Here is an 18,451-nt window from a genome sequence, read left to right on the forward strand (position 1 = left end):
ACTCAAGACAGCATGCCGCCCTTCCTCATCCCTTCCCCAGTTCTCAAGACCACCTGGAAAGTGAGCCCTGCCCTGCCACAGGCCATTCAGAAAGTGGTACCCCAATGTCAGCTGTCAGTATATGTCCTTTCCCTCCTCAAACCCTCCAACAAATGTGCCCAGCAAATTATAAACCCAGAGCCCCTCGGCTGTCCAAAGCCTGGCACTGTCTGCCTTCTGCTCGTACCTCAGCTTCCTCCTCTCTGCCATTCTCTGAAGCCCAGTTCCTGCTTCCTTCCTGTCAGGGACCTCCCACAGGGCCTTTGCATATGCGGTTGCCTCTACCAGAGAAAGCCAATTCCCATTCTTTTGCAGGTTTTTATTATCCAAAATCCCAACCCACGTGGCCTCCATGACTCTTCCTTTTGCCCCTCTTCTCCTTTCAAGTCAGGTTGTCTACCTGCTCACTCAGCTGCCTCACACCTCCCTGGAAAAGGTGAGTGAGTGCCCCACAATCTGACTTCCACATTCCAAGGAATATCTCTCCCATGAGGCCGCTGTCCTCTGTTGTACAGAGGAAGAGACCAGGGCAGGAACTGGACTACGGCTCCTGTGTGTCTCTGCCATGTAAGAATCCCTGTATACAGCAGGCAAGATTAATAGCCACAGAATGATGGTGAACCAGAGACTAGAGGTGGCCTGGCTGGGCCTGGCGACCTTGGGCAAGCCCTGTAAGACTGAGAGGCAAGGGTTAGACAGGGCCTCTCCGTGTCCCACATTATCCCGCAGAGCTGTACCCCAGGAGCTCCACACTAATTAGGCCCTTTATTACCTGCTTGAAACAAGAGCCAGACCCAGATGCCATTCTTCCCCAGGCAGGCCAGGGTCCCGGCTGTGGGAAAACAGCCTGTCCCCCTTTCTCCTCCTCCTTCTAAGATGACTCATCTGGGCACAAGGGATGAGAACACCCAAGCCAGGTGCAGGAGGCGAGCAGGCAGGGACCCAGGTGGTCCCTCCACCCTGGACCCTCCCTGTCCCCCTTCTCAAGCCTCCCCCCCACCAGCTGTGGCTGCTGGCTGAGTCTTGGCCATTGTCCTGGGGGGTGGGGAGGGTGGGGACGCAGCACAGTGGGAGTCTTGTGCCCTGCCTACCCCCTCCCCTGCCCCGTCAATGGAGCACTTGTCAATTCATGCCTCAAACATGGCGGAAATCCCGTCAGCCACGTGGCCATGGGCAGGGTGGGCTGATCTGAACTCAGGGTAGCCAGGGCATCAGGGATCGAATCCCTGTGTGTCAACCTCAGGTGTTGGAATCTAAGGGCATCCTGATTCCAGCAGTGACTTGGGTCAGATGCTTCCTTCCTTGACGTCCTTGTGGTCCTCTGAGAGGCCTCGCTACCAACATGGGCCTCAGCTTAATTGCAGAGTGACTTCCTGACCACCCTTCTCCACCAAGTGCGCATGCGTGGTCAGGCACCCCAGGAAGCTATCCCTCAGTCAGCCTGGCTGCTCTTTTCCTCACTTTCAAGTGTCCCTACTCCGCTCCTGCCCTCCTGCCTCTGCCCATGTAGTGCAGCTTTCCTGTACCTTTGGGTTTCTGAGGGCCCATGTCTGCCCCCGAATCCAGGTATGTGACCAGTACTACACTACTTCTCCAGCACCCCAGTAGGGATGCCTTCTGTGTCTTCCCCCCAGCCTACCCAGGCAGTCCCTCTGCAGGCACCCAGCCACAGAGGACCCCCAGGGCCATGGCCCGTCTCCCAGTGTGGACTGAGCTACAAGCTCCAACCAGTCCACATGGAAGCAAGGCCCAGTGAGTTGTCAGCAATCGCCGGACCTGGACTTTCTGTCTCCGTTAATACCCAGAACTGCTTTCTGGCCCCGTTCAAGCTCCCAGTTGAGATGAGAACTCTTCTCGATCAAATGCCTGCAGCTTGGGTACTTGGCTGTGCACGCAGCTCATTGTACGGATGCACCCGATTTTCACTCCCTTGGAACCCAGTGGTCACACCTGACAGCAGTGCTGTTCTAGACCCAGCAAATCCTTAAGCCTAAGTCACAGCTGCCCGTGTGCCCCCCACCATAGCCTGCTTGCAGTGACGTTTGATCCTCAGCACCAAATAACTGGCTGTGGTGGAGCATGACTGTAAACCTAACACTCAGAAGTAGAGGCAAGAGAATCATAAGTTCAAGGTCATGCCCAGATACATACCAAGTTCAAGACCAGCCTGAGCTACAAGAGACCATATATGGGGGGGAGGGGTGGCTGAATTAATTTGTCAATTGACTTTGAACCTTAGAACGTCAAATGCATATGGCAGGGGGTATAAGTCTCTCTCTCTCTTTTTTTTTTTTTTTTTTTTTTTTTGGTTTTTCGNTGTCAGAGCCAGTGGAACAGGGACTTTACTGCATTCCTTAAGAATGTCAGGAACTACACCCATAAAAATCTCACCAATGACTACCTAAACATGAGCTGAACAAGGAGAACAATGATAAACTTCTTATAATGAATGGGGTAAAGACTATGAGGACAACCCTTCACAAAGACCCACAGGCAACCAATAAATGCTGAGAGCAAGATGGTGTCAAAAGAAAAGACAATTTTTTTTTTGTTTTGTTTTGTTTTTCGAGACAGGGTTTCTCTGTGGCTTTGGAGCCTGTCCTGGAACTAGCTCTGCAGACCAGGCTGGTCTCGAACTCACAGAGATCTGCCTGCCTCTGCCTCCCGAGTGCTGGGATTAAAGGCGTGCGCCACCACCGCCCGGCTGGTATAAGTCTCTTTTATCTCTAAAGCCTAGCACTGTGCTTGACACACAGTGGGGACCTGAAGAAACCTTCCTGAACAAATGAAGGGGCCCCATGTAGAACATGCAGGTGTACGCTGCAGATCTCTTGGAGTGCACCCCTAGGGGTCATGCTGCTGTGTTAACACAGATCAACAGGAGGACTTGATGGAGAGCCAAGCTCTCCATGCTGCAGGATCCTCCCACGGGATGTGTGGCAGGTCCACCCTGGTTCCTGTGAAAAAGAGTCAAAGGCAGTGGGTGGGGCTCTCTTTGCCCCTAGAGTTAGAGCCTTGTGCTGCCAAAGTGAAGTGCAAGTTTCTGGGAACAGCCAGTATGGGTTTCCTAAGAACTGGCTACAGATTGGCTGGCTTCAGGAGCATCTTGGTGCCGAGTTCAGATTGTGTTATCCTGGGCATAAGGTGATGGCTGGGTGGGGACTAGGGGAAGATGTAGCTGTAGCCCAAGGGTAGCTGAGATTCTGGATCCCCTGGAAGAGCAGAGCCTCTGAAGGCAAGCTGGGAGGGTGAGGGTGGGGACTCTTCTCTTTCTGGTATGAAACTGGGAGGGACCACAGGCAACTGTGGCTTAGACTTAAGGATCTGGTGGGACGGTTCGTGCTCTGGGCGTGCCAGGTAAGCGTTCCACCAGCCAAGCTGCATCCCCAGTGCTTTCTTTGTAGCTGCAAGGGTGCAAGGCAGTAGTAACAAAGTCTGTGAGGTACAAGCTTGTTGGCCCAAGTTTACATGTCAGCATCCTTCCAAGGTGTGTTTCAAGCACAATGAGCACACAAATAAGCCTGGTCTACAGCAGGCTCCGCTGCCACGCCTCCCAAGACACGGTTTCATATTCCTGGGCCAGGGTCCCCCAACACAAGCTTCTCCCGTTTTCTTTCCTCCTAGTCTATCCCCACGGTCCAAAGTCAGACCCTTCCACCAGCTGCAGCTGCAGTCAGATGGGGCTGAGCAAATCGTGCCACTGGCCCAAGTCCCCCAGAAAGGCAACACCTTGCCTCTAAACCAGCCTCACTCAGTGGGTGGTTTAGAGGCCACAAACCCTGCCTAGAGGTAAAGGGAAGGCAGGATAGCAGGGATAAGGGCAGGGCCAGCATCCTATAAGCCAGTAGGGGCTCTGGAGCCAACGGGCGGCGTCCCACCCAGGCGCTTTCCTCTTCTGCTCCCCCTCACCCCACACTTTTCTCACTCCCCCTCTGACCTCAGCACTCTTTGGGTCTCCCTGCTCACACTCTGAAGCCTTGACCATGTGAGTGAAGGCTGTATAGTCCAGGAAGGCTGGATGTACATCATTTATCACGGCAACTAGCAGGTCAAGGCCCTCAGTGTGCAATGAGATCCGCTTCCCATCTACCCTAGGAGAGCTCCAACTGTGGTCCAGAATCCCATTCCTGTTTTTGTGGCTACCCTGCATGAGCAGGGGACATCACCTTCAGCTCCGTCACTCTTGGGAAAGCGGCCTTACAAACCATCTCCCCCCCTCTCCTCCCTCCCCGCCCCCGTGTCAAGGACAGCAGCAGAGTTCTCTAGCCCAGATGCCCCACAGGCAACGATCAAGTTCCTTTCTGTATCACAGAACAGGCTCCACATCTCTGAGGTTAATTAAGGAAGAGACAGACTTCACTGGTGTGGCAGGACCAAGACCCGACACCAGACAAGGCAAAGGCAGGCCGATCACAGCACCGTTGCCTGCACACAGAATACACCCAATAGATGATGACTGCCCTCATCTTGGAGTAAGGGTCTCAGAGAGGGTGATGGCCTCTCCCAAAGCACATAGCACCATCTGTAAAACCTGAGCCCAAGTCTGAGGCATCGATTACTACACTGGTGGATCAACAATCCTGAGGGTGGGTATATGGCATCTACCCCAGGCCATGCAAAGGGGCTGTGTGAGCCCATGGGATGTAGTTAAGTAGGGCTGGTATAAAGCCCGGCCACTGTCCCTAGGCCCTTCCTATGCACTATCTTACGCAACCCCACAGAAGCTCTGGGAGGCGACCATTAACTGCTGCCTTTTGACAGCTGAGACAATAGAGCCCAGCCAGCTGTAGAGACAAACCCAAGAGGAGAGCCATGAGGACTACAGGGCTAGCTGCAGTCCCCAGTGCCCACTAGTGAGCACACAAAATCCGTGCATCAACTCTCCCAGCCATCCACACCCAGTGGTAACGGCTGAAGTCCTGGAGTTGGGAGAGGAGCCATCCCAAGTGAGAGAAACTGAGGCTCAGGGGAATGCCTGAGGCCTAGGCTGTGAGGAGGAGGAAGGGAAAGGCAGGCTGCCTACTTAGGGCGGGGTCACCCCAGTTAATAATTCAGTTAATGATTTCTGCTTTGTCCTTATCAGGGAGGGCAAAGTCCAAGGGCAACAGCCAATCAGCAGCCTAGCTTGGTGGTTACCCAGTAGCCTCTGCTGCCAGGCCCCCCCAGAGCGGTAACCCTTTGCCTGAGCAGGTCTCTCAGGGAGATGCCACTCTACCCAGAGTGGTCTGTCCCCAGATAGCCTTCTTGGCTCTGCCTAAGACCTCAAGGAGTACCTGCTCAGCACCCCTACACTGAGGAAGGGTTCAGGACCAAGGGGTTGGTATCCACCTCTCCCAACCCCCAGATATAACCCCAGCCACTCCCAGAGAGTGGCTTTCCATGACACATCCCCACCCAAGGCTCCTGTTGCATATAGATGGACCGATCGATCACGGCGTCCACTGGCAGCGAGCACTTCCTGCCTGCCCTGTGTTGTGTGGATCTGTGATAGGTGTGGGACAGAGGGATGCGTCAGACCCCCCATCTATTCTCTCTTCCCTCCTACCTGGCTCAGGGCCTGAAGGGTGGGCCCAGACATCAGTTCACTACATACTGGGGCTGGGACATAAGTCCCCCCCCTGAGTGGGGCTGGGAGTGGGTTCCAGGTGGGCCCAGGAGGCCTTGTGTCTCCTCCTCAGGAAGGAGAATCTGAGGGATTAAGGAGATCTTGCATCTGGTGTCTCCCTATCCACCTGCTCCTGGGTGCATCACCAGTGACAGAGAGGTGACACAGGCCATACAGCCACCCCCATCTCACAGCCCAACTAGCAGATGTTGAGTTGTGGCCTCCCTCCTGAGTTGCCAGGTAGCCTCCACCTGACTCCTGCCCTCTGGAGGGGATGCAAGGATGTTGTCCCCAACTGGTTGCCCTTCCCACGAGGCATTGATGACAGAGAAAGCTGGGGACTAAACTCAGCCTAGACTACCCAGCTAACCTTGTGTCACAGAGCCTCAATTCTGACCCCTGGGAAATGGGTTAATTCTGCGCCTCCCTCCTCCCACCAAGCACTCTGTAGTCGACCTTCTTCTTCCCATCAGACACCATGAGTTTGGGTTTGTTGGGTGTCTAAAAATGATCCCATTAGAAGCTTCTACTCTGGTTCGACTAACTTATCCTAGCAGGAAAGCAAGCCAGAGAGGACAGTATCCGTTTAGGCTCACCCTCTGGCTCAGGGAAGGTGAGACTCGGGAGGCTCCAAAGGCCAATACCAGCCTCCAAACTCTCAGTGGTCTGATCAAAACCTGCTAGAGACCCAATTCCCTTCATTATCCAACCCCCCCCCCCCGCCATGCTTTGTGGGACATCAAATACAACAGGAGCCCCTAGTATCACCACTAGCACCGCCTCTACCCAGAATCTCCTGTTCATACTCTAAAGTGTCCCTCCCTCCCAGGACTGGGACAGAGAGTTCATCAGAGCTGAGGGCACCATGGAGACCTCTGCCACTGACCCCTATGTTCCAGGTGAGGAAAAAGATCCCAGAGAGGTGAAAGGCTCTGCCTAGGGTCACACAGCTCTCAGTGGCCCACTATGAATTAGTCCTTTGAAATCTTTATCAAGTCCTCTGAACATGGTCCTCCTCCACCCCTGGACTCTAAGAGGTCAGGGCCCTCACTAACCAGATGAAGAGAAACACACCATCCCTATACCCAGTTACCTGCTGGGAGCCAATGCATCCTGCCCGGAGGGTCCACTCTTTACAAGCCTTGTGCCCTCCACTCTGAACTGCTGGTGCCTATCTCTAGGGGATTAACTGGGCAGTCACGGGGACCCAGCTGTACCAGCCTCGAGGGGGACGCTCTATCCCAGCCTCCCACCAAAGGCCCAAAGCGCCTTAGCCCCCAGTCTTACCACCGGCCCAGAGCAGGGCAGGACATGCCCCTGTGTGCTGAGCTAGTGGGAGCCCTAGGAGGAGGAGGACTCTTCAAGATTGCCCCTTCAAGCAAGAGATGTTCTGTCTCTCAGCCCAGAACCCAAACCATAGAAATCTCTGCCCACTATCCAGAGGAAATGACTGAGGCCATGTGGGAATCTGGATGAGGCCTCCAGGGTCCCCATTTGAGTGTGAGAGCATACACCAGCACCAACAATGACATATCAGCATCTATAAAATGAGGCTTTACATGTCCTAGATGGGCTTCACTCACACTTGTGAGCACACCAAAGCTCTGTGCTTGCTCCCCCAGGCCCTTTCCCTCCATCTCACCACCCAATGGGTCCTCTGCCAAGGCCTTCCCCTCTCAGATAGCCCTAGAGGACTTGAACCAGGTGCCCACCCACCTATTCCCAGGCTCTGGGAGACTTCTGAAGCCTGGCCCTCCTGAGCAGGCCCCACACCCCGCCTGCTCCCCACAGACATTCTTGAGTCTCCTCTTATCTCTCTGGAGGGAGCAGCACAGCCTCCCTGCCAGGCGGCCGCATGGCTAAGCTGTGGCGTCAGCCTCCCACCCCCCTCCCCAGGCCAGGAGGGAAAGTTTGGCTCAGAAGTGTAGAGCCCAGGCCAATTAGGCCCGCCCCTATGCCCAGAGCCAGGTGGGGGTAGGGTGGGGAAGGAAGTTTGGGGATATCTTCAGCAACCAAGGGGTCCCCGCTCATAGGTCATGAGAGCACCGAACAGGCACAAGACACCCCCAGTCAGTACCTGTGCCCCACAAGGACCGCTGACTTCTCCCCTCTTCTAGGGTCCCTGAGCACTCCTAACCTATGCACAGCATAGGGAAGAGAGCTCCCGGGATTGAGGGGTGCTGCCTGGAACCCTCAAATGGCCCAGCTGCGTCAGCTATTGATGACTGAATCTAGTCCAAACCTAACATTTTGGGGACCTCTTAGGACTTGTTCTGCCTGGGTGTTCAGAACCCTGGAGTGAAGGTGGCTGAGACGTGGGGCTGTCCTCTCCTGGGCTGCTCAGCAAGGAGGAGTGGACAAACGTCCATTCTGTGGTTCTCCAAGTCACAGAAAGAGAGACAGGGGAAGGTCTCTAGCCCTGGGGAAATCTCTCGAGGAGTAGGCACTGAGCTTTAAACTTGGGTCTTGATTTCTATCCCGCAACTCAGTTCTAGCCTGGAATGTCCAGGGCAACAGGTTCTGCCCCAGGAAGGTTCTTCCTGTACTTAGGAGCAAGCTGTTAGCTTAGGGGCTAGCAAAAGGGTACGGCAGGAACTAGGTCCCCAGCACAGCGGGCATAGATACAGAAGGGGCTCAAGTGCTTGGTCTCACCCTGCAGCAAGGGTCTGAGAAACCAAGCAGGCTGGGAGACGTCAGCCTGCACCTCCCCTCCCCCTCCCACACCAGTCCCTTCCCTCCTGAACCCAGCTCTCAGGGGGGAGGGGCAGTCCTGGAAGAGGGTCAGGAGCTGCCCAGAAAAAGCCCAGGCGGTATTTAGACAAGGAACAGACTCTAAAATCAATGCAGGAGTGAGGAAAAAAATTAGTGGGGCGTGCATGGATCCCCTGGAGAAGGGTCTTTTCAGGTCAAGGTGAGGGGGACCAGGTCACTCCTGGTGCAGGGAAACATTACTCCTGTGTCAGGTGTGAGGGATCCAGCCCTGAGGAGCCTCGTGGCGCTGGTGGGGTGGGTGCCATTTACAGCACTGTGAAGGTCTCCACGAGCAGAGGTAGCTGGTGGCAGAGATGCCAGCTTCAAGGGAGTTCCATACTAGGTAAGCACACTAAAGGGAGGGAAGCAGTGGCTGCTTAAAAGAGAAATTCAGTCTTAGGGGAGGAAGCAGCATTGCCCAAGACAGGTGACAGTCCCAAAGGGCATCCCAATCTCCAAGGGTGTCTCAGCCTCCAGGAATCACAGTCAGGAGGTCCCAGCTTCCAGGGGGTAGGCTAGGCTCTGGGTTCCCAGTCTTAAGGGCTACGGGAAGTCCACAATAGATGGAGTTGGAGCCTGGCATGGATGGAGTAACAGGGAAGCGGATACAGGATCTCCAGGCTGGAGAAGTGTGCTGAGGATTGGAGTGTCACCATTCAGTGGGACTACAGGACTTCAAGTCTCCAAGGAGGGCTTAGCACGGAAGGTAACCCACCCCTAAAGAAGCTGAGTATTGAAGGCAGACGGGAAGCCCAAGTCCAGCGAACATGGGCAGATACCTCCTGGAGACTACCAATCTCGAAGCCATTTACCTCTCTGTTGCCAGTCTGGAGTAGAGTCCCTACCCAAAGGAGGCCTTCTGGGGGTCCTTGCATGGTGGGGACCCCATGGGAGTCCTGTCCTCTGGGAGATCGGCTGGCATATCCCACTGTATGAGGTTGGTCGCCCAGCCATCCCCACGGTCTCTCACCTTCGAAGAAGCGCTGCAGCGCTTCGGTCTCGTCCACCACCTCCATGGCCCGCCTGCCCGGCGTGTGCGCTCCGGCCGCAGCCCCGCTACAGCGTGGCCCGGGGGCGCGGCATCGCCGGCGCGGCCCGCGCGACAGTCCCGGCTGGGCTCCCGCTACAGTCCCTCCAGGCTCGCCTCACGCTCGCTACCCGCAGCCCTAGCCCGGACTCCGCCTGCCCCGCGCCCCGCCCGCTGCCCGCCGCGCCCTCTGGCGGTAGACCTGAGCCGCAGTCTCGGGTAGCAGGACGCCCCGCCGCTTGCAGGGGGCGCTCGACGGGTACCCTCGCATTGAAGTTAAGGCATCGGCCGCTTTTCAAGCTCTCCTTGAATGGGTAAGGTTCCAGGTTACGAGTCTAAAGTTTTTCAGAAACAGATCTCAGAGATGGCTCCTATTCTTTTTGCTACCCACCTTATCCCAGTGAAAGCAACGTGCATGCACCAAAGGAATGTTTGTAATGTTTAAGGTCAGCACAGAGCACTCTACAAGTGTGTCGCCTCAGATAATTGGGGTGAGTCTTTACCACAGAGAAACTCCCCCCCTCCCCACCGAGACAGGAACTATGTAGTTCTGGCTGTTATGGCGCTCACTACGATTCGCCTTCTTGTACCTCCCGAGTGTAGGGACTAAAGGCCTTCATCACTACACCCAGCTGGAAGGAATTATAATTTTCATAAGGGCCCCGTCTAAAGAAATGCTTCTACAAAGAGCTTTCTAGATTGCTGGAAATACTCTAGGTGTTGTCATGAGCCACAGTGGCAGCTGAACACCTGAAATGTGGTCCTGGTCGGTAAGACTTTTCAGCTGGATTTTCTTTTGGAGCTTAGTTAGTCATGTGGGATCATAGTGGCAGTGGACAGGGGACCACTGCCCTGGTGAAGAGAGACTTGAGAGCTTGGCCTGAAATCGTGTAGGGTGAAGCCAACTCCCCCTGTTTTCACTCTCACCCCCTTCTCATCCTCTCCACAGCATCTCTCCTGCACTATTGCCCCCCCCAAAACCATTGTTCATAAAGTAGAAACCAGATCACACCACACTTTTGATAAAAAAAAAAAAACAAAACAGTGGTTTCCCCTGGTTGAGGGGAGGCAGGAGGATCGCAAGTGCAAAGTCAGTGGGGGCTACTAAGTGAGGCCCTGTCTCAACCCACATAACACACACACACACACACACACACACACACACACACACACACACACACACCAGTAACAGCCCAGAAGGGTGGGAGAACTTGCTATCTAATCAAGATACTAACGCAGTCAGCCTAGAACTCTTGCCTCCTCCTGGCGGTGGCCGCTGCACTAAGGGGGCATGCTAGCCCAGTTCTGCAGGTAGTGACCCCATGAGCTCGTCTAATTCCCTTCTGCCTCCCTCTTTCTCAGTGGCCAGCATGGGGGAAGGGCAGCCAGAGCCTGAGCTCCAGATGTGGCCCAGTCAGCAGGCTAGTGGGGGCCCTCCGAGGAGGGCGTGGGGGAGGGGGTGCCCAGGCCGGCGGGTGCTTCACAATGAGGTTTTGTCCCTCTGGGGGCGGTTCTCAGAGCCGCCTCTCTTAGGTATATAGAGTGGGATTTTGCTGGAGGCCCAGCTGTGGGCACTGACCACAGCTCCCTCTTCCCAGCCGCGGCCCCCACCGAGGGGGGAGGGGGCCACACTGAGCGGCCCATTCTTTTCCAACTCATGTACCCAGAGGTTTGTCTCCTCTGCAGACTCCCCTAAGACAATTGTTATTCTGCACTCTGGCCCCTCCTCCAACCAGGGTCAGGCCTGCTTGTAGACAAAGTGAACACCCCGTCATGCCTTGCAACTCTGAAAGATGAATTTATTTCCTGAGTTGCCTGGGACAACTAGAGAAATAACACCCCTTTGAAACGCCAACTACCCGAAGATCATTCCTGCGTACTCTACCCATAAATTCTATGTTTAAATGTCTGTCTCAGGGTGGGCTGGTGACTTCAGTACTGATCTTGTCAGGTCCTTAAGGGCTGAGGATGGGGTGACCCACTGTGAATGCTCTCAAATCCAGGGTAGACCTGAGGTTAGACCAGGCAGGAAGAAGGCCCCTTTTAATTTCATGGGAGCGGGGCCCTGCCACCCCCCTATTCCACTAGGGCCACGGAGCAAAAGTGCAGCCACACCCCAGGGCCTCCCATGTCTGGGCTGGAGTGAAGGCGGAGGCTTAGACACCGTGATGAAGTTGAAGTCCAAGTGCAGGAGGGCCTACCCCAAAGCAGGGTGATGCTGGGGCTAGTAAGAGCCTAGGGAGACTTTTGTACCAGACTTTGTCATCTGTAGAGATGGCTGCCATCTGCTGTGTGACCCTGAGCAAGCCACAGTACCTCTCTGGCCATTTGCTCTGCTTCTGCCCCATCAGGCTCAGTATCATTTGCAGTATAGTAAGAGGGGAAACCACCATGAGAGGAGGGTCCTAGGCTAGGACAAGCCTCTGGATTTGGTCCTACGTCTGTCTGTACCTCTTGTGTGACCCAGAGCAGGCTGTTTCTGCTGTTGTCTAGCTCCATCAAGTGGGGTCATACTGGACTTGGGAGGCAGTCTGAGTGGGAAGGAGGTGGAGTCGAAGCTTGGCTGGGCCAAGGGTGGCTACACCAAGCTCTGCGGGCCACACTGAGACCAGTTGGAGAAACAGCGCCCTCTGCTGTGTGGAGGTTTCAGGGCTTGAGGCTGGCAAGATGATCAGCACTGCCTCTTTACCCTGCGCTCCTCCTGCTATTCCCCAGCCTCGGTGCTCTGGATCCAGGTTAGGCTGTGTCCCTGTGGCTTCCCAGGTGTTTACACTCCCCCAGAGAAGCCCTCAGCTAAGCTTCTAGTGGCTTCAACACTTCAGTGCTACCTCTCTGGGATTGCCATTCCCGCTACAGCTCACAGCACGGGGTGAAAGGCAAGGGGTGGGCAGGCCTGGTGGAACCAGCCTGGGATTCCAATTGCTGGTTCTCCATCTGGGGCAGTTCACCTACTCCTGAGTCTCAGTGCTCTCTGGGAGGGACAACATGCTTCAAGTGTATTATGTGACAGATACTAACCCTTCCCCCAGTATAGCTTGCTTAGGCAGGACTCAACAAGTGACTGGTCTCAAGCGCTCAGGATTCAAGGGGACTTCCACCTGCTTGATGTAACTCAGCGCTGTCCTGGGCCTGGGCACTGACATGGCAGGAAGCCAGGGGAAAATACAGGGCTCTCCCTAGCGCAGCAAACCGTATCTGTATATTGTTTTTAAGTTTCTATTATGTTTGTGCATTTATTTTGGGGGAGGTGTGCATGCCTGTGGAGATCAGAGGACAGTTTGGTGGCAGGCATTTCTTACCATGATTCCTGGGAAGCAAACTCAGGTGGTCCAGCTTAGGGACAAGTGCCTTGACCTACCTACTGAGCCATCTTGCTGGCTTAGCACGTAATTTTAACAAAACCATGGGAACTGTATCAACCTCAAGCCCCACAGTTCTAACCCGCTGGGCTGTTCTTGCACCTTCCTACATGCCTTCTGTCTTTGGGGGCACAAAAGGCTTGGTCCCAAGAATCCTCAGGTTTTCCCCTCCGGCTTTCTGGCTCCTCTAGGGAATGGTCTCAGAGGTCCTCATTCCCTGGTAGCTGTGATCTTGGCAGCATGTCCCCACACTGCCTCCATTCCCGCCTGATGAAAAGACGATCACAGGAGGCAGAGGTGTGCTTCTACATCCAGTTTATACACAGCTCTATACAATATACAGAAAACTTTATATACAGATATATTTATAGAATAAGCTATATTAATGTCTCTCCTTTTTACAGCAATATTAGTGTAGATCTTTCATACATTAAGTACAAAAAAGTCACGGGAGAATGGCACACGGAGTGCAGAGGGTTGTGAGGGCCTGCCTGCTCGCTACTATTTGCATATGCAAGTCCCCCAGATCCCTGGGAGGACAGGCCAGCGCATGGCTGGGAGAGCTTGTGCTGTGGGTCTGGGGGCAGTGTGGGGGTCAATCTGAACTGGGATGAAGGGGGTGGCTCAGACCCCCCAGATGTGGCATGGAGTGACAGGAACGTGCAGCACGCCCACCCTTCTGGGGTCAGCAGGGAGAGGACAGGGAAGGGGTGGGCTGGCCCTGGGTGTCTAGGGCTGAGTCCAAGCCTGCCCCAGCCCCAAGCCTGTAACACAGTATGGCTGCAGCCTTGGGGGTGGGGGGTATGTCCCTGATGGCTCAGTCCTAGGCACAGGGGCACACCCTAGAGGAGCCCCCCACACCTACCCTGGCAGAGGAAGAGTTAAAAGGCCAGATCCACAACTCTCCTTGCTGCTGGCTGGGTGCTTGTTGGGTTGTTTCTCTGATTTAAAATTCTGTCTAACGTTTGAATTCTAATAACCACTGATTTTTATTTTACTTCTGTGCTAGGCTGAGGCACTGCCTTGGCAGGGGGCAGAGTGGCCAAGAGTCTGGTGAGGTGGGGGGTCACAGAGCAAGGGGAGGCCCAGCTCCCAGCTCTCTGTCTTCATCTGTTAGGGCAGATAGCTATCCAGGCCACCCCAGCTGTGGGGATGAGAGTTGGGGCTGGGGCCCAGATACCAGTGACCATGAGGTGGTCAGGGGAGCCTAGGTAGCCCAGAGAAGCTGTGAGTGGGGCTAGAGTGGTAGGGACTATGTTTCCAAGGAGACGAGGGCTCGAGTGGGCAGTTGCTTGCCTGCACACCCCTGTAACTGGTTTGTCCCAAGGCTTCACTTCACAGGCTATATTCTTGGCAGGTTAGGAGCATCAGGAGGCAGGCAAGGTGGGGAAGGCGGGCAGCCCTCTGCAGCCCCTTTCCTCAGGAGTGGTGCACATTCATGCACATGCACACACACGCCTGACACTAGCATGCACAACCTCCCCACCCCAGCATGGGGAAAAGGCTAGGTTCCTACCTCCTGGACTGCTTCTCCAAACCGTAGGGAAGCCACGAAGGCCTCAGGCTACCCTGGGACAGCCCTAGTAACTGGCCCCTCCCCTCAACAGTGGGCAGGGGTTTCCAGCCAGGATTCAAGATACCCTACTCTTGGCCCTTCTTCTTGCGGGCAGAACATAATGGGAGGTGGAGCCCAGACCCAGAAAGGAGCTAAGTAGCCAGGAGAGCAAGTGGGCAGAGGCATGTTTGGTTTCAGACCCCAGAGCCCAGAGCTGCCTAGGCATGGTGGGGTAACATAAAGGGGTCAGGCAGGATACCCAGGAGATGGGGCTTTGGATGCCTTTGTTCTTCCCAGGGCCCTGACTCTGCAGCCAGGGATGATGTCACAGGAGTGTCCACCACCCTTTGATTGGCCAGAGTCCTGGGGGTGGGGGAGGGAGACGGTGAGCCAGGAAGCCAGGGAGTGGCAGGTAGGCAGGCAGACCCAGTGGCCAGGACCCATGAAGATAAGGGCCACCAGGCAGAGAAGGGGTGGCCCTGACCCCACTCACCTCCAGGCCCCTCTGGTCCTCAGGGGACAATGAACACATGATTAGGGGTGGGGCTTGCAAGCCCAGGAAACAACCTGAGCAAAGCCCAGCAGATTCTGTAAACATATACAGCACTGTGGGCCACCTTGGCGGGGATCACCCCAGGGGGCTGGCCAGCAGGCACCAGATCTGGGGGATAGGGACCAGGGCAGGTGCCAACGTGAACGACGTATGAGAGTGTGTGGAGAGGGGGCTGCTTTCTGCCTCGGCTCTGGGAGAGGAGCTGAAGGGCAGTGACAGGAAGCTAGCTTGCCTAGTCCCATTCCCAGAACAGAGATACCAGGCTGCCCACACAGGGGAGTCAGGCTGAGGGCTGAGGATTGACCATCCAACCTCAAGTCTCCTCCCTGTACCAAACCCACCCCGGTTTTTCCCAGACATCTTGGTTCTGAGGGTCCTAGGCTGAGGTAGGGATGTGGACCCCCTGCTCAGCAGCAACGCTCCAGGGCCTGAGGCCACTTGGCCTCTGGGAGCCTCTCCTCAAAGCTACTGGGCCCCAAGTGGCCATTAGGTACCCATAGAGCCTTGAGTTCTGGTTGGGGAGGAGCTAGCAGCCACTGCCAGGTGCTAGCGTGCTGAGATGCCCAAATCATCTTGCTTGGTAGGGCTGGCCCCGTGGCCCGTGGGGGTGGAAGTCCGGATCTTGTCTGTGGCCAGACACTCCTGGCTGCTGAGGCCCGTGGGTGTCAGGTCCATGAGCTCCCCGGAGGAGCTGAGTGGGAAAGAGGGTGAGAGTGAGATGCCAGAGGAGGGGTCAGCAGATCCTGCAAAGAGCCTTGGGGGCTTGGGTACCAGATTGGGCTCAAATTGGGCCCGAAGCAAGATTTCCTGTTGGCTGGGGGACTTGGGGCCCTCAACATAGTCACTAGTGGGGCTCTCGGGCACCACCATGCAGTAGAGGTCCTGGAAGGAGCTGCTCTTGCTGTCCAGGTTGAAGAGGCTGTCGATGAACTCAGCAAATTCTAGCACCTGAGGGCTGGGTGAGTCCCCCAGGCGCCCATTGTGCAGTGCCAGATCTCCTCGGGGGGCCACCCCACCACCCTCGCCGCCTGCTGCCTCCTCTTCTTCATTGGTTGCACTTGGGGGTCGCTCAGGAGTGACACCCCCACTGCCCAGAGCTGCCTCCAGGGGTTGGGTATCCTGCGAGTGCTTGGACAGGCTGTCGGCTGCCAGAAGCTCTGTGCGCGAGCTGAGGGATGGGTTCTCCTCTGGAATGGCCGGATCGATGTAAAAGAGGTGGCCCTCATCACGCTCCAGTACCGCGTGGAGGCTGGGTGAGCCTCGGATGCTGCGGAAGCCCGAGGAACGGCGTGAGTCAAAGCTGTACAGCGATTCAGTGTCTGAGAGGCTCTCCATGGTGGCCAGCGGTGCCCGCCGGGACTGTAGCTCTGCCGCCAGCCGCTCCTGGGTGGTCAGCAGTAACAGCTCTACAGGGTCTTGGCGGGCTGCTGATGCAGCAGCCACTGGGGACAGCAGCCGCCCCTCAGAGAAGCCCTCCAGGCTCATCTCAGACTGAGACTTGCTTCTGCAGGGGAAGAGCATAAGGGACGAGACTCAGAAGGACTGAGGAGACCCCTACTTCCCAGGCTAGAAGGAAGTGGTGGGGGGACAAGGACAGAATTAATTCAGTCCTTGTTGAATGGTTTGGAGGCAGGGAATCCTGACTTTTGAAAACCAACTCATAGTGTCTGGAGAGATGGCTCAGTGCTGTGAATGCACTGGCTGGGGCTGGAGAGATGGCTCAGAGATTAAGAGGTTGTTCTTCCAGAGGTTCTGAGTTCAATTCCCAGCAACTACATGGTGGCTCATACCGTCTGTAATGAGATCTGGTGCCCTCTTCTGGCCTGCAGGCATTCATGCAGGCGGAACACTGTATACTTAATAAACAAATAAATAAATCTAAAAAAAAAAAAAAAAAGCACTGGCTGTTCTTCCAGAGGACTTGAATTTGATTCCCAAAACCTACATGGTGGCTTACAACCATCTGTAACTCCAGTTCCAGGAGATCCAACACCCTCTTCTGACCTACAAGGGCACCAGACATGGTACACAGGCATACCTGCAGGCAAAATGCCCACACACATAAAAAAAAAATAAATTAAAGTCAGGTGGTGGTGGCGCACACCTTTAATCCCAGAGCTCAGGAAGCAGAGACAGGCAGATCTCTGTGAGTTCAAGGCCAGCCTGGGCTACAGAGCAAGTTCCAGGACAGGTTTCAAAGTTACACAGAGAAACCCTGTTTTGAAAAACCAAAATTAATTAATTAAAAAAAAGCCAATTCATAGGGCTGGAGATATGCCCCAGAGGTTACAAGTGCTTCTGCCCAGTCGTGAGACATGGCTTCGGATCCTACCACCCCTATCAGGCCACTCACAACCCCCAGTAACTCTTGCTCCAGGGAATTCAGCGCCCTCTTCTGGTCTCCATGGGCACCCACACATATGTGTACATATGCTCACATACACACAGATAAATAATAAAAATAAATCTAAAATAAAATGAGATAAACCCAATTCATAAGAAGCTAAGATAGAAAACAAAAGGCTGATGCTAGGTAGACAGGAGTGGGATCCCCAAAAGGCCTAAGACCCCACCAACAGCATTAAGATTTCTGGAGGAGTCTGGGTTCTATGCATCCATACCCATTATGGTACTAACCTACTAGGACATGAAGAGATTGGCTGCTCTGGCTCACTCATGAGGCTACAGTAAATGGGAGACACAGAGGGAAGGACAGAGAGCAGGGAGGAAGGGGAGAGGGATTCTGCCCCCCAACTTTCAGACCAGCACCTCTTCTATCCCTTCCTCACCCTGGGGTTCCCCCACACCTCCTATGCTGGAGAGGGGCAGCAAACTCTGCAGCTACCTTGCTCCGTTGGGAAGGAAGGAGGAACTGGGAAATGGGTGGTTGCCTCCCGTATAGTGGCCAAGGGCAGACTGAGTTCTTCATGGAGATATGTAACCACCACAAGAAACACACAAGGAAGGATGTCTGAGGTGTGTCCCTACCAAAGACCAGGAAGCAGTGACATCTTACTTCTCAGCAGCCAGATTTATAAGAAAGGATGCAAGGCCTGGGAGTCAGGGTCCCAGAAAGGCAGGACAACCTTCCCCTAGAAGGAGTGCCACTCTAGAACTCGCCATGATGTGTGTGCACATCTGTGAGAGCATGTGTATGCCTTGGTGCCTGTATGCAGCTGGATCATACGTACCTGTGTGCTATGGGTGTGGCACAATACAGCCATACTTTTACATGTCTACCTGTCCAAGTGTGCCCATAACCATGTGTGTTCTGCCTGCCTTGGTATGTGTCCTGTGTGGAGTATTTCTTATGAGGAACGCTTGTCATAAGCCCCAATGTATATGCATAGCTATGTAAGTACACGGATCTAATTAGGAATGGGCAAATTGGTGTTTAGGTCTGGTGTATATGGGTCTGTGTGTGCCTTGAAACCTCTCATACTTCCTGGAACCATGCCTCCCTCCCCAGACACTGATGGCAAGGTGAGAGACAGCTACAGAAGAGAGAGCAAGACTGAGTAGTGTTTAACTCCCACACTGAGCATATGGACATGGCTTTGGG

At 54.8% G+C, this 18,451-nt stretch overlaps 2 protein-coding genes across 6 annotated transcripts in view; both read right to left on the reverse strand.

Annotated features, from left to right (window-relative positions):
• The window catches only part of Myrf (myelin regulatory factor), a 32,566-nt gene extending 23,004 nt beyond the window's left edge, over positions 1 to 9,562 (reverse strand). For 2 of the 4 annotated variants that reach the window (XM_050137077.1, XM_050137076.1), the window contains exon 1: positions 9,366 to 9,560. In XM_050137077.1, coding sequence (XP_049993034.1) covers positions 9,366 to 9,411 — 46 coding nt within the window. In that variant the 5' untranslated portion in view covers positions 9,412 to 9,560. Of the gene's footprint in view, positions 1 to 9,365 lie in introns of all 4 variants that reach the window. The other 2 variants (XM_050137080.1, XM_050137078.1) reach the window with 2 other exon arrangements.
• Positions 9,563 to 13,061: 3,499 nt separating this feature from the next.
• Dagla (diacylglycerol lipase alpha) overlaps positions 13,062 to 18,451 on the reverse strand; it is a 62,927-nt gene continuing 57,537 nt past the window's right edge. For both annotated transcript variants that reach the window (XM_050137134.1, XM_050137133.1), the window contains exon 20: positions 13,062 to 16,393. In XM_050137134.1, coding sequence (XP_049993091.1) covers positions 15,436 to 16,393 — 958 coding nt within the window. In that variant the 3' untranslated portion in view covers positions 13,062 to 15,435. The remainder of the gene's footprint in view (positions 16,394 to 18,451) is intronic.

This window comes from Alexandromys fortis, unplaced genomic scaffold (assembly GCF_014885135.2).
Source record: "Alexandromys fortis isolate MF-2015 unplaced genomic scaffold, M_Fortis_MF-2015_v1.1 scaffold_3, whole genome shotgun sequence".
NCBI classification, from domain to species: Eukaryota; Metazoa; Chordata; class Mammalia; order Rodentia; family Cricetidae; genus Alexandromys; species Alexandromys fortis.